Source organism: Phocoena phocoena, chromosome 5, assembly GCF_963924675.1.
Source record: "Phocoena phocoena chromosome 5, mPhoPho1.1, whole genome shotgun sequence".
In the NCBI taxonomy this organism is placed as follows: Eukaryota; Metazoa; Chordata; class Mammalia; order Artiodactyla; family Phocoenidae; genus Phocoena; species Phocoena phocoena.
The window spans coordinates 37,191,537-37,207,200 of record NC_089223.1 but is presented as its reverse complement, the minus strand read 5'-3'; the positions used below and the strand labels follow the sequence as shown (position 1 = coordinate 37,207,200).

The following is a 15,664-nucleotide window of genomic DNA, read 5'->3' as shown; positions in this document are numbered from 1 at the left end:
TGCAAAAGTTTATTAGGAAGTAAGCAGAGTTATTTCAAAGAGGGAAGAAGGATTAAGAATATCTATCTGTACTAGATGGATATAATAATCCACAACCTCCAATTTTTGTTCACCTTACTTTGATTATTCCCAATTTTCATTTGTTCAGGTTTAGAAAAGATATGATAGTCAGTTAATCTGAGGATGTTTTCTTCATTTCTTCAAATATATTTTTGGCAAATCATTCTCTGTTCCTTAATAACCTGGCTTCTTGGAAAGATTATATGTACATCCTTTTCTTTCTAACTGAAATTTCTCATGTTCTCAGAGGGAAAGGCAAGAGGCAGTGTTTTAGCAATCTGTCAGCTTTAATTGGAGATAATATGCTTGAGGTCTAGAAGTTTCAAATGAATATGGTGTGCCTATTTTAACATTTCCCAGATCCAGAGAACTTTGGCCAGAACTCAAAATAAAGGAATATCACAGACCTTGCTCAAAAAAGGTGTTACATTTGAAGTAGAATAGAAAACATAAGGTAGAAAAATATATTTAAAAGAAGCAGGCTTAAGGAAAGAATTGGTATTATATGAAAACTATACTGGTATTATATGAGACTTCAGTAACCAAGAAAACAGCATGCCCTGGTTGGGTTGTGGGGTGGATGGAAGGAGTCAGGAACTAGATAGTCCTTTAAAAAAACAAAAAACAAAAAAAACTTCTAAGAAAGTATCATAAAACCGCTTTACTATATGTTATTATTTAAAAAACCCAAAATCTTAATGAAATATAAAGTCACTGATGCCTCTTATATGATCATTGGACTATGTAAATAAAATAATGGACCTGGCATATTCATTGTTCTCTGGCTTGAAATTCATTATGGGCCCAAGAATTATTAATGATACTATATATTTTGTCAGCATATATGCTATGAAATAGGTTTTAATCATAAAACCATAATGAAAATTGAGTGTATAATAGTGTATGTTTATATAATTAAGAAACTCTTTACACAAGAAAAACAAACACTTTATAAATGTTCCTTTGGATATTAAAAAAGCTAGCAAACTAATAAATCGAAAAGTAAATATGTATGTATGTAGGTTCCAACACTTTTAGTCATCAAGAAACTACCTTGTGATACCATCTGGATCGTATCAATAGTCAAGAAACCCACACAATGTTTCTCAAATCCAAAATGTTAAATATAATTTTAACAGAGGGGAAATAGCTAAAACTTTGGTTGTCAATGATAATTTCATAAGATTTTCCCAATTTTTCAAGGTGTTTTACTACTTTTACTTAGGGTCCAGATTTTAAAAAAGGAGCATTAAAAAGTTCTGTTCAGAGAGAGGAATAATGTTGATTATGATGATAGAGTATTATAACATCATTTTTCAGCTTCAGAGAAATTCAACAGAAATTACTCTGAATAATTCTAAGTGAATTATTCACTTAGATTGTTTTTTTAAGTCTCTGAAGAATTTTGGAAGTAGTCAAGGTATAAACTAGCATATACTAAAATTTGATATTACTTCCAGTAAATGCTGGAATCATTTCAATATGTTAAAATATTGGTATGATTCTTCTCCCTATAAATAAGCTCCATCAGCCCCCAAACTTGTGTCTGATCATCATGGCCTAGTGAAGTTACTTCAATGCTCTGATCCCTTTATTATTGGTAGTAAGCTCTAATCACAAAATGATAATAACTTCATATAAAAATTAATGAAACAATTCCACTCAAAAACATATAGTCCATGTAATCCATTGTTTAATAGGGATTTCTATGGTTTAGTTTAATTTTTAAATATAGTCATGACTAAGACATTAAATTATAATTTTAATTATAGGCAAAATGAATTCCAATGCATTTCATCTGAAAGTTATTTACCCATATTTAAGTAAAATTTAACTTAAGCAAGATATTTTCCACTATAATGACTTTATGTAAATTCCCCACTGACTTATAGGCCAGCAATATATGGCACTAGGCTATCGGATACCAGTAGTTTACATAATCATCACAGGAGATAAAGGAATACAGAATACAAACCCTTATCACAATCTACATTTTGTGTATTGGGGTTTATTTAATTTCTAGGACTGTATTTATCAAGGATATATATTTTATGTATTGATATTTGCACAATTTACTTAAAAGTTCTAAACATTTTTCTAAAAAATAAACTAGGATAAAACGAAAAACTGACCTCCAAGAGAACAATTTCTGGAAGAATGTAGAATTATCAATATGATGCTATTATCTTTACTTGTTTATCTGAAGGGTATTTTGGGTTCAAAACTGTTTTAATTTTTCCTAATTTTATTGGCTTTTAAATTTAATACTGCTAAAATAAGAGAAAAAGAACCCTGATAAATGCCTGAATAGCTAAATTAGATCTCAGAGAACCATGCTACATGGGAATCAAGTGACTGTAACAACAATGTCACACGGGAATGAGATATTTTGTAACATTTTGTCTTTGGGAATTGATTGAGAAGTTCTGGGTTTTTTCAATCTGAAATGTACTGTACCCCAAAGACAAAAGCACACACACATGCACACACACACAAATTCCTACTTTTGTATGAAATCAATACATATGAATGTGAATTACAATATTGTTCAAACCAACTTTGTATGTAATTGATTTGTATGTAATTGATCCTCAAAATAAATTCAATAACTAATTTAAAGTAAAATGAAATATTATCATGTAAATACATAATCAATATAAAAATTGAGATATTTTACATGTTTTCTTTTTATATCTTCAAAATCCAGTAGGCATTTTGCACATATAACACCTCTGAATTCAGACTAACCATATTTCAAGAGCTAATGTGGCTAGTCGTTACCTATTGGATAGTATAGTTGTAGAAGATGTCATTACTATTATATTACTATTGGAATTTAGAGAATATCTTATTCATATACAGCAGAATAAATAAATGCCTACATTAAATGCATGGTCATTGTGACATCAACTTTTTATTGTCAGTTTTTTTTTATCATTGGCCTTTTCTTCTATTCCTACTAAATAACAATAATAATCTTTCTTACATTATAAGAGTTCTTAATAGAGCTTTCTTATTAGTCAAATACAATACTTAATAATTATGGATCACATGTTTACTGCCAATTTCTAAAACCTTCCAATGTAATAAATATATTGAACTCACTCTTGCATTATCATTGTTAAAGTTCTCAATTGTTGTACTTAGATTTGCACAATTGTGTTTAACAGGGTGTTTCTGTATTTATAAAAATATATTTTCTATTAATATGTAAACTTTATTATGGATATATTATAAACACATATATGTGCCTTTGTTAAAGAGTGAACTTTTTTTTTTTTTTTTTTTTTTTTTTTTTTGCGGTACGCGGGCCTCTCACTGTTGTGGCCTCTCCCGTTGCGGAGCACAGGCTCCGGACGCGCAGGCTCAGCGGCCATGGCTCACGGGCCCAGCCACTCCGCGGCACGTGGGATCTTCCCGGACTGGGGCACGAACCAGCGTCCCCTGCATCGGCAGGCGGACTCTCAACCACTGTGCCACCAGGGAAGCCCAAGAGTGAACTTTTGATCCTTTCAGAAATATACCAGCTCTTTTAATAATTCCAAATCAGAGATACCTGTTCAAGAAATTTCTGATGGAATCTAGTAGAAGACTAAGTGGTAGAACACAAAGCAACCTGCTTTTTTTTTTAATTGACTATACTTCTCACATTGTATATTTCATTTCTTTAATTCTAAATTTCATTGGAAAAGCATGTCTAAGTCACATCTCCAAGTCAGATGAGGAAAGCCTATTTTAAACTCACCTGACTTCCAGCAATTTGAATAATAATTATGATTTTTAAACGTAGAAGTTCTTGTTTGAAGGAAGATGTGCTATATTAAACTATTTAAGACTGGATATAGTGTCAAGAGTAATTCAAATCAATAAAGGTGTGGACAGAAGCTTAAGATGTCAGCAAGTAGAGAAATAATTATCCCTAAATTTGTTGCAGCATAAAATGGTTTTAGAAGGGAGATGGATAATACTTGCAAATAGTTACTGCTATTTTGAGTTACAGATAAGAAAGTTTAAGAAGAAAAAAACCCATTGAAAATTTAATTAAAACAAACCATTGAGGTATGTAGTCTTCAGTACTGGTCAGATTAGAGAAATAATCACTTTTTTTTAGTCACAGTTATACCACTACCCAACTTTTTGCTTCTATCTTTACTCTCCTGGCAAAATCATTATGTGTTTAAAGGGAGAGAGAACAAAACAGGTAAGGCTGCAGCAAAAAGGTACAAGGATACAGTCCCTTCCTGGAAAGAGGATTTTGTGGCGAACCATTTCTCCCATAATGCATCCCACAGACCATATATCCACTAGAATAAGAGAGAGGGAAGTGAAGAAAAGGGAGGAAAGTAAAGTTAACTAAGATAATTGATCTCTGAAGGAGAAGGAAAAAGAAGCATTTGATTAGAAGGTACAAATTTTGTCTCTCACTAAAAGTTGGCCTAAAAGGTGAGTTAAAACCAGCAATATAATATCACATAAACAACATCTAGTATAAGAACTCAAATTAATTTTTTAAAGTTACTTTATGAGTGCCTTAGATTGCCCTTTAGTACCATAAAATGGTAGCATGGAAAAGCAGCAGCTTAACCAAAAGTATCTCCATGCCAGGAGACAGCTAAAAGCCACCAAAGGGTTTTCGATGTCATTTGCTGGATGCAGAGAAAATAATCTTAATAGACCCTTAGGGATGGCTGTTTCCATTTTCTATTCTATTCAGTTACACGGAATAGGGCAACTAGAGACCCCCTTTTTTTGGTCCAAAATAAGGTACATGCAACCAAATCCAAGAAACTAGGAAATGGCTGGAACCAAGGTTTAGGCAGAAATATTGGAATCCCTGGTATTCAAGACTTAGTTTTTCCTTCAGAAGTTATTCTTGTAAATAAATACCCATTTTGGTTTCTGTTTGAAATATTTCTTGAAATATTTCAAGAAAAAAGATGCATAAATAATTTGCACATGTATAAAGGAGTCAGGACATAAAGTATTATTAAAGTGTTAAAAAGTTGTTACACACATATGTTCCTCAATTGTCATACTTGTTAACAAAACAGGCTTCACTTTCTCTTACTAATCTTTACCCTCTTCCAACTCGCTTTTTAGTAAGGACAAAGGGAACTCTGGGGCAGAAACATTAGGCTAAAATGCTCCTTGGAGAAGGAAGGCAGGGTTCGGTGCACAGGGTAGCTGGGCATGCCTGTTGTCAGAGCAAGCAGGTTCTTCTGCATGATAACCTTTATCCTGCATAGAGGTGAGAGCAGCACAAGGGTGTTAGGTGTGCTTTCTGCATGGATCAGAAGCCAAAAAACTAAGGCAGGAACTTGCAATCCTTTCTAGTGAGGGAAGAACAAGGGATGAGATCACATGCCATCTGTACAGCAAAGGTCTGAAAATACATAATAGCAAATTCAGAACACCCTCTCCCCCAGATTCTTGTAGATTCTTGATTTCTTGAATTTTTTAATTCATTCCCACTTTGATTTTTTAAAAATAACTTATGAAGAATGTATACAACTATCTTCTTTTCCAAATAAGTTAGGTGTGGTATTGCCTTGGGAAGAGGACTAGATTTTCCTCTTCCAAGTCAAAATGGATTAGAATTCTGCCATTGTCCAACAAAGTAAACCTGACCTTCCTAAGAACGCTTTCCCTTCCTCTGCACAAATGCACAAAAGTATTGGCTTTCTTCTAACCCAGAAGGGCACAAAGAAATTTTTTAAAACGTTGGTGGCCAGGGAATTTTCATAAAAGTACTCTGTAGCACCTACACATAAAAATACAATGATAATTATTTCTATAAAACTTATAGATTGCCAGGAACTAAATAGAATAGAATATCAAAATGAGTATGAAAGGTACATTGAGTGCATATATACAATTCTAATTTAAGACAAGTTTAATTCCTAAATATAGTGGATGTGTTTTTTAATACACCTCATTACTTATTAGAGATATTCTTTTCAAAATAATATATTGCAATGCTTTCTAATAAGTATTTTTATAAATCCTTCATTTTAATAAAATCAAATTGGAATACATTTTGAAGATTCTTTCTACCTTTTCTTTTAAAGTGTTCATGATTTTCTTCATAAAATCAATAGCGTAAAATTTAATACTTTTCTCTCTCTATGGTTTTAGAATTTATAAAAACTTACTAGGCAATTGCTACCTTAACTATTACTTATGGAACACTTTAAAGTATTAAAGAAATTCTTATCCAACTTGAACAATTTGGATTATTCTAAATTGACTGTGCATTGAGCATTTGTGAATATTCTTGCTCCAAGGATTTGTGGTATCTTTTTATTTGTCTTTTCCTAAGACTAGAGCCATCAATCTAAGAAGTGACATAAAGCCAAATGGCTAAATGCAGTAGATAGATTTCTTCCTGTTTATACTCACTTTGAGCTGAGCTGCCACCTAAATAGCAATTTTTCTCAATATCTATAGCATGTATGCTAATCAGCATCCACTTGACTGTTTAATCAGACTCCCTTTACAATTCTTCTTAGCTATGACATTTCAGTGTTCTTCTAACCAAGCTTACTTCTCAGAAACATACTTTACATGTTTAATGAGTGGTTCTTCATAGTAATATTTTTTTAAAAACCTCTGAATATGAAAGCTGGCAGCCTTATTTTTTAAAAAGTTCATATACATGAGACAGATCATTACTCTTGGCTATCTAAAACACATACTCATTTTCTTCGCAGTTTCTTTGGCTGGTACTCAGAAGCATCCTTACCGTTCTCCTTGTAGCCCATTCCCAGAATAACCTCGGGGGCCCTGTAATAACGTGTCACCACATAAGGAGTCATCATGAAGCTTGTGCCTGCTGTCCTGGCCAGTCCAAAATCTAGGATTTTCAATGTACAATCAGACTTGACTACAATGTTACTTGGTTTCAAGTCCTGACAATAGGAACAAGAGAAGATATTAAAAGCTAGCATCAAATGGAACATGTGATTTCCATCTACTCATTCAACATGGCAGTCTTGCAACAGCACTGATGGGTACCCGCCTGCCATTGACTGTAGAGCCCTACGTAAAGCAAAAGAGTACTTCCCAAAACAAGTTTACAATTAGTTTTGGGATTTCTTTGTTTTAACATCCTCAGAAACTTTTTTAAACCCAGAAGAGAATTGTATCATTTTTACAATTTAGGCTCATCTTGGTAAGAGGTTTTTAGAAAAAAAACCATCATTTATTGTCATCTGTTAGGCTTCTCCTTGTGGCAACATAAACCTTTTAGTTTATACTTCATTTCTAGGCCAGACAGAAGAGCAGATCAGGGCTGCTGTCTTTATGTGACCAGAAACATTGGAAATGAACTGTCTTGTTTCAGCTGCACATATGACTCTGCCAGTCAGAATTTCTGAGAAGCCTTGGAAGCTGACTCTCAATGAGCTGAAATAAAATGTTAAACAAAACCAGCTACAGTGTGCTAAAGTCTCCTCCTACACATTAGTGAACTATGTGCTAATTCTATAGTAAAATAAATGAAGTACATTGTATTTAACCAAGCTCCCCTACATAAAGAAAATAACCTACAGTTGCTCTTTCTCTTCTCCACAAGCATCTTCATTATAATTCTGGACTAAGTATTCTTACCCTGTGAATAATTCCAGCAGAGTGAAGGTGCTTGATGCCACACAACATTTGGTATAGCAGGTAAGACATTCGCTCGTGGTCTAACTCCATCTGAATCACCTGACACAAGTTGGCATCCATCAGTTCCATTACTAAGTAACTGCAAGGTAAATCCACATTGTAAGTTCCAAATCACAAGACATGTGAAGTCCTTCAAACAAGTCAGGATCCTCTCCTAAATCTATCAGTTTCCGAACTTCCCAGCTCAACTTTTGACTGAATTAAGTATATGAAAAACCTCCAAGTATTGCATGCACGTTAGCCATGGTAACTCTACCACAAAGATGCTAATAGAAGTAGCATTTATTAGTGTGTGGTTCCTGTCCGTATATTTTCTACCTTCATCTTGTTCTCATTTTACTCTGAATTCCCTGAACTCTTTCTTGTGTATTATGATTACAAATAAGAAAAAAAATTCAGAATAGCATCTTCCATTAAACGCAAGTTATCTGTGTTAAATAAGACAACGTGCTAGGATTCACTTCCTCTCCTCTGCTTATTGTCATTATACTTCTGGAAGGGTTTTTTGCACAAAATCAAAGGTACCACAAAAATAGAAAGAAAGATTAAGGATGATTTTTTATCATGTCCGTCATTAATATTTCTCAAAGTGAATTGACTCATTCTAGAAAGTTCACAGAATAAATTAAAAATAAGTAAAAATATATAATAACTAGTAAGGCTTCCCTGATTCTGACTGAACTAAAGAACATGGGGCAACAAAGCACAAAGAGCCATAAGGCCAGAAAGTAGCAGAAGTGTCTTTCCAGGAAGAAGCGGCAGAAACAGAACCTTCTCTCCTGTCACTGGATCCCTTTCATTTGCCACCAGTTCTTACCTCCCTTTGATCTCTACAAGGGATTTCATTCATCTGATTTTTGTCAATATCACTTGAGTTATTTGAATGTTATGCTCCCCTTCCTTCATGAGTTTTGTTACTTACACATCTTGGAACTCCTCCAGCGTTTTCTGCGGTGTGAAGACATTTAATAAACTAATAATCTGGAGAAGAGACAGTGGAAGGGACAGAAGAAGGAGAGAAAGAAAAGGGGAGAAAATTAATTATTTAAAAAGCATATTTAAACAAGCACTTATTCCAACTCAAAGTCACATATTAGTGCTATGGTGGATATAGAAAAGTCAGAAAAATTTTCTAGAACTGTCTCATAGAACATTCAAAAACGTATTCAGAAAGGACATGTAATCTGTCTTCAGGTTAAAATGCAATTAAAAAGCTCAAATTCTTAGGCAGAGAAAAGAGTCACAGAAGATATATGATTGTGATATTGCTTTAGAGTGTGATTCTCCTTAGTAAATATAGGGTTGTAATGTAACTAAACAAAAAAGAGGAAAAGCCATGTAAGAAAAGTAAGGCAGCAGTGAAATAACCAGCAACACTTAACAAGGCTATGTCTTCCTCTAAATGAAAAGGTGGTGTTTAAGTCAAGGAGATGTTCTATGTTAAGGAGGTATTCTAAGTCAAGATTTTTTTGTGTTGCTACTTTAGTTTTTTTGCTTCTATTTCACACTCAAATATTATTTAAACTAATGCTCCAATGGTATGTGTAGGGAAAGGTATATCTTGGATGATATCAATGATGAATTTAATGGCAAGTGTATTTTAAGTTATAAAAATGATTTTTTAACTTTTTTGTTTCCTGCTTTAGTTATTTTATATATTAGGTAGTAAAGAAGTTTACCTTCTAGCATAAGTAAATGTTAAAAGGAAAAAACCTTTGTTTTATGCAAATAGATTACATACATAAATAACTCAAAATTGTCTTTCAGCTAAATATTCTGTACTCAAGTGCCAGTGGGAAATAAAAATAAAAAATATAGATAACAGACCTCTACTTATTGGATGGATGCAACCATTTCACAAAAACAAATTTAAGATGTGTACATCTTTAAAACATGAACTAACGAATTTCAATAAAGTTCATAAGTGGTATAGAAACACGAAGTAATAAACAAAACAAAATGATTTTCAACATCGGAGAAATGCAGTCAATCTAAGGAATGCTTTAGGCCTTCAGTAGTTTCCAATTATTGAGGAATTACTGAGAAAAACAATCACAACACTATCCAATACTTTCATATATATATATATATATATATATATATATATATATATATATATATACAGGGTAATTGTTATAACATATCAAAAAACACAAGATTATCTCTTCTGAAGTAACCTTGCAGCATGGAATATGCATATGGAAATAAAACTGTTTCAAAAATTTTTTTTTAAATATTTACTTATTTGGCTGTGCCAGGTCTTAGTTGCAGCACGTGGGATCTAGTTCCCTGACCAGGGATCAAACCCAGGCCCCCTACTCGGGGAGCATGGAGTCTTAACCACTGGACCACCAGGGAAGTCCCTCAAAATATTTTTAAAACTTGTGATTAAAGTGCTTTGCTATTCTGTATACTTAGTTATGGTGTGTATTGAAAAATGTCTACAGTTCTCATTGGAACTGTGAGCCTGTTTTTATAATACTTAATCGTAGAAAGTAATTCATTTTGATATTTGTTCAAACAAAAACATCAGAGACTGTGTGTGGGACACACACACACAACACGTACAAACAACCCTTAAAGATGAAAAAATGCTAATCCATATTATCTGGTGAATAAATAATCTAGGTAATCTAAATTAATCTAGAAAATAGCATTACAATGTTAAATAAGTCAAGGTTTATTATTTTAAAAAGTAAATTTTCCCCACTATATATTCTTGTATTCCCCTTTTCTATGCCCTTGTTTTAACACCTTCATTGTCTTTGATTTTCCTCTGAGTATTTCTCCTCTGTTCTTTCTTTGATCCCTTATAAATTCTAACTCCTATTAATAACCAATCAAAAATCTTATCTTTAGAAACAGACCATCACAGGTATTTCCATTTTAGTTCAAACGTTTTCAGGCAGGAATCTGATGCAGTTCCTTTTTTTTATTCCAACCCATTAATACGTACAGATGTGAATCATCATCTGTCATGGCCCCACAATCATAACAGCTATCACTTCCTAGAATTGTGTTCATTTTCTAAATGGATTGTCTTCTTTATTATTAAAAACTTAATTGGGGTTGCTTCACTATTTTACATTACTTTCCACAGCATTTCCAGCATTCTTCATTCTGACTGCTTGTAGTTAGTATTACAAGCAACAACGTGGAATTTGCATTTGGTTGTCAGTGAATTTCCTTTCTGTTAACAAGTTCCAGAAATTTATTTCCCTAGATTTATATACATACATGCATACAAACATATGTACATACACAAACATATGCACATACACACATAGCAGGTAGGATGCCATTTACAAAATATTATTTCAATTTGGAAATCCTTTTTAGGTAACATAAATGTGAACCCCCATATTCCAGGCAAGAATGGGGAGTAGGATTCCCTCAAATTGGCAAAGTAAGTGGGAATTTCTCCACAATGTATTTATTGAATTTTAGGGACTGGAGGGAGGATTAGGGAAATATAAATATTCAATATATGAAAACAAAAAACTATTAAAACTTCCCATGCAATTGTTGCATTGCTTGTGTCCATCCATCTTCCATTGCCTATGGTATTTCTCATCCTCTTTGCTATCATAAAAATAGATTGCATTGGTCATGTGGTTAATCTTGCTCCTGCCTTTATTTCACGTACTGAAAGAACAAAGTGCTTTAGCAGAATGATCTTTCTTAGGAATCATCATTTCTAACATTTCTATATTCCTTTCTAGAAGTATCATGTTCCTTGCCTGGCCAAATCAGAGATGGGTACATACTTCATAAAATTTCTCTTTCTGAGTGAGGCCTTTCCTGCTAAACCTATTTAAAAGAGTAACCCTACCCACTCTGCACTGACTAGTATTTTTTATCTTTCTTCTTCGTTTTGTTTTCCTTGGTAGCACTTATTACTATCTGACATTCTAAACATTGACCTACCTATTTTGTAGACTGCCTTTCTCTTCCCAGTAAGAACATGAGCATCGCATGGGCAGGGATTTGTCTCTCTTATCTTCACTGCTGTATGTTTAGCACCTAGAGCATCTAGATCTATACCTGGAACACTGTATTCATTTAACTGTCAAATGACTGAACTAAAAAGTCATTGGAGTAGAGTAATAGGAGGAAAAAGAAACACCGTCATTGGGCCTAAATCCACATATTTTTATTTTAAATATTTTTCAACTAAACACTCATACATTTGCTTCTACTTAGTACCTTATGACAAATTCACCTGTTTATAAAACTTCACTGATAATTTCATGTATTCTGTGATTTTCATACTCAAGAAAAACTTTATAAGGAGTTATTATAGTTTTATAATAATTTATTTTTATTATATGTTTGTATGTAATAAATTATATATAAAATATTTATTATAATTTATTTATTAATTGTCTTTATTAAAATAAGAATTATCACCCATTTATCCTTACTAAGAAGAACAGGAGCACAGAAAGAATTCTAGAGGCCTTTGCCAGTGTTTGAAGAAGATTATATTCTGAAGTGAAGAAAGCCCTGTAATGGTGTTCCCTACTGAGTTCCAATGTGAAATGTTCTTGAGAAGCCTGTTCTGAAGTACACTGCAGATATGTCCCTGCACGTTTGCCCAACCCTACAAAAAGCAAGGTGCCAAAGCACAGTGTGTACACTGAACAGTTGGAGGACACTGCCAGACTATAGCTAAAAGTAAAAGGAGATAAAAATCTTCACCTGTTAATAATTAAATTTAAATTTTTATAAAGAAACATAGCATATTGTTCTTTAAGATATTTTGGGTTTGGTTTTGGTTTGTTTGGGTGTTTTTATTTAAATTTATTTTGGAAATGCATGAAGTTCTCTGGTTAATTTGGAGCAAGATAACCAAATATGGTTAATTTCTTAACAGGGAAATATCTATCAGATTCATCCCCTCCATGCCATATGATTTTCAGATGATTTTTAAGAAGAAAGCTACCATGAGCACAATGAAAGCCAATGTAGCATATGGGCAGGATAAACAATCTTAAGGGGCAGAAATTGCAAAGAAAAGAAAGCTTTTCCTACTCAAGTTGGCATATTGATCTTCTTTCCCCAATCTCACCACCTCCTACCACAAGAGCTTTAAAATAAGAACTCACGTTTTTATGGTTCACACACTTCATGAGGACCAGCTCCCGGTAAGCTCTCTTGGCATGCGTTTGGTTCTGAAAGGGTCTGCTGAGCTTCTTAATGGCCACATTTCTGTCAAGAGCGGCATCATACGCAGCACTGCAGAGACCCAAGAGCAATCCAGAATTAAGAACAAAGGAGCCCTTAGAATTCCCGCCTACCAAACTAAAGATACAGATAAGGAAAATACTAGTTTGGAATCCTACTCAAATACCTGCTTCTCAAGCCACATGTCAATCAGGCTGTAAATAAAGACATAAGAGTGACTAGTATAGAAACATTCTACTTGCTAGGAAAAGAAAAAGAGTATCTAGCCAAGAAAACAGCATGTAATTGCATCAGTGAGTCTGGGACAAAAGAAAGAAAAGTGCTCAACTTTCCCACTGGCCATGCGACTGTGGCAAGTCATTTAATCTCTCTGGGCTTGAATTTCTCATCCACTAATATGTGATATTTAGCTGTAAAATTTTATTGTTCTTTGATCATTTTCAGTGGACATTCATTCTTTCCCCACTCACAGGACAAGTTTTTTGTTTTTTTTTTTTGTTTTTTTTTTTTTGCGGTATGCAGGCGTCTCACTGTTGTGGTCTCTCCCATTGTGGAGCACAGGCTCCGGACGCACAGGCTCAGCGGCCATGGCTCATGGGCCTAGCCGCTCCGCGGCATGTGGGATCTTCCCGGACCGGGGCACGAACCCATGTCCCCTGCATCGGCAGGCAGACTCTCAACCACTGCGCCACCAGGGAAGCCCCCACAGGACCAGTTCTTAAGGTATGACACCAATTGCCATGAATGCACAGGTGGGCTGATGCTCAAAGTGCACTCATTAACAATAACAAAGCTTGAAATAAGGAATGCAGTCAGACAGGGTTTCAGAAGCATAAATCATTACATTTAAATACAAAGACAGAAATGAATGCTACTAACATTTGAAGCTTTCAAGACATTTGAGAAGAAGTTACCATGCTTTATGTTTCTGCCATACTCAGAATACATGGGTTTAAGGATCAAATGAGGAAGTGAATCTCTTTTTGCTAAATATTATACCTAATGAACCCGCTCACAAAGTTTTTTCCATCTCTGCAAATTTGGGTTGTCCTGGACTTTGTCTTCGTTGCTAGGAAAGAAGGGAGCAATCAATATCCTATTGATCTATTGAATTGGAAGTGACATTAACCATTTAGGGCTCATGCCACTAAACTAAAAGATAAATAAGAGGTTCGCTGTATTGCAAATAGACTCACAAGAGAAGTTTGGACAAAGTCTTAGAGTTCATCTGGTCCATGCCTCCATTTAATACTTATTCCTCTCCAAAACACCTCCATCAAATTTTGACCAGTTTCTGCTTGAGCATCTTCAAAAACATGGACCCCTTTACATAAAGCCAGCTCATTCTGTTGTTGGAAAGCTCTTAGAGTTAGAAATGTCATCATTCTAATAAACAGAGTTGTCTCTCTGTGATTTCTACTAACTACTGTCAGCCCTGCCTTCCAGGGCAACTCAAAATAAAGTATTCCCTTTACATCATGACAAGCCCGTAATGTTTGAAATCTATTAAAGGACCTTGCACAATGTCTGGCCTACTCTATAAGCACTCAGTAAGCACTCAATAACTCTTTGCTTTTCTTATTCCCCCCCTAGGTCTTTTCTTTCTTAAGCTAAATGGTCCTACCACCATTTGTCAGAGTGTGATTTCAAGTCCTAGTACCATCTGGTTAGCTTCCTCTGAATATACTACAGTCTGTTGAAGTCCTCTGAAAATGCCATTGTTACTCTAAGCATGGAGTGTCAGTGAAGACTAGGGAAAGGCTACCAACTCTTTCATTCATTCACTTGCTCATTCATTCTGTTGACACAGTTAAGTCTGTCCTGGTTTCCTTGATAAACGCATCACGCACTATTGATTCACAGTGAACCAATGCTAATTAGAAATACTGTCTTTTTAAAAACTTGTGCTGCTATTCAACTCTGTATTTTAGCACTGATACTTCTATTCTTGTGTTTGTTCTGTTCTTGTTAACCTATCAATGTCAGCACAAGAGTCAAATGGGCATACATCTTATAGGTAGTGTACAAGGGCAACAGTTAATTTGGAAATACAGGAATTAAACTTGCTTTCTGAAGCTAAGAAATTGTGTCAACAGGAAAGTGATCAGAACAGTCACCTTAAAGAGAAAGACTAAATTTTAAGCCAAAACAACTTAGGTGAAGTCATTAAAATATCTAAAGAAAGAACAGCAATTAGTCATGTGGGCCTAGGAAGGAGTCAGAGAGGTAAATTCTGGTACTGCCTGGTGAAATAAGAAAGTGTGCTCTCAGGTAGGTCCAGGGATCCAGTCAGCCAGGTGGAAATCCCTACTGTGACTGTCAGAGACTACAGCCAGTTAGCAATCTGATCTGTGTCTCTTTAGTCTGATTCTATCCTCTGCAGTCAAAATTCTACTCATGAGGCTCTCCTTCAGAATTCTGCATATAAGTATTATGCCCATATTTGGTTAGCTTGACTACTGCATGTCTTGTAATTTAATAAATCGGAATCTGGTTTCGTGTGTGAGCTTTTAGTGAGTCTTGTCGATGTGAGTTTGAGTCCCTGAGATACTGAACAGATCCTGGAGACAGTAGACCCATGTGGAATGACTGAGAAAATGCTGCCTCTGGGGATCTTGGCAGGTTCTGGCCAATCTCTCCTAGAAATGTTGTGATGTTCTCTCTCCCTCTGGTACCTCTTTCTTGAAGAAATTCTAGGTCTGAATCTCAGCACTACTGCTTACTAGACGTGAAGCTATGAGCAAGCCAC

The 15,664-nt window shown here is 34.6% G+C and overlaps 1 protein-coding gene across 4 annotated transcripts in view; it reads right to left on the bottom strand.

Moving 5' to 3' along the window:
* Positions 1-15,664, bottom strand: part of MAPK10 (mitogen-activated protein kinase 10) — a 355,433-nt gene that overhangs the window by 83,374 nt on the left and 256,395 nt on the right. For 2 of the 4 annotated variants that reach the window (XM_065877702.1, XM_065877699.1), the window contains exons 5-9: positions 12,837-12,966; positions 8,651-8,709; positions 7,669-7,807; positions 6,803-6,968; positions 4,293-4,364 (exon numbers count right to left, since the gene is read on the bottom strand). In XM_065877702.1, the coding sequence (XP_065733774.1) occupies positions 4,293-4,364; positions 6,803-6,968; positions 7,669-7,807; positions 8,651-8,709; positions 12,837-12,966 (566 nt within the window). The remainder of the gene's footprint in view (positions 1-4,292; positions 4,365-6,802; positions 6,969-7,668; positions 7,808-8,650; positions 8,710-12,836; positions 12,967-15,664) is intronic. The other 2 variants (XM_065877700.1, XM_065877703.1) reach the window with 1 other exon arrangement.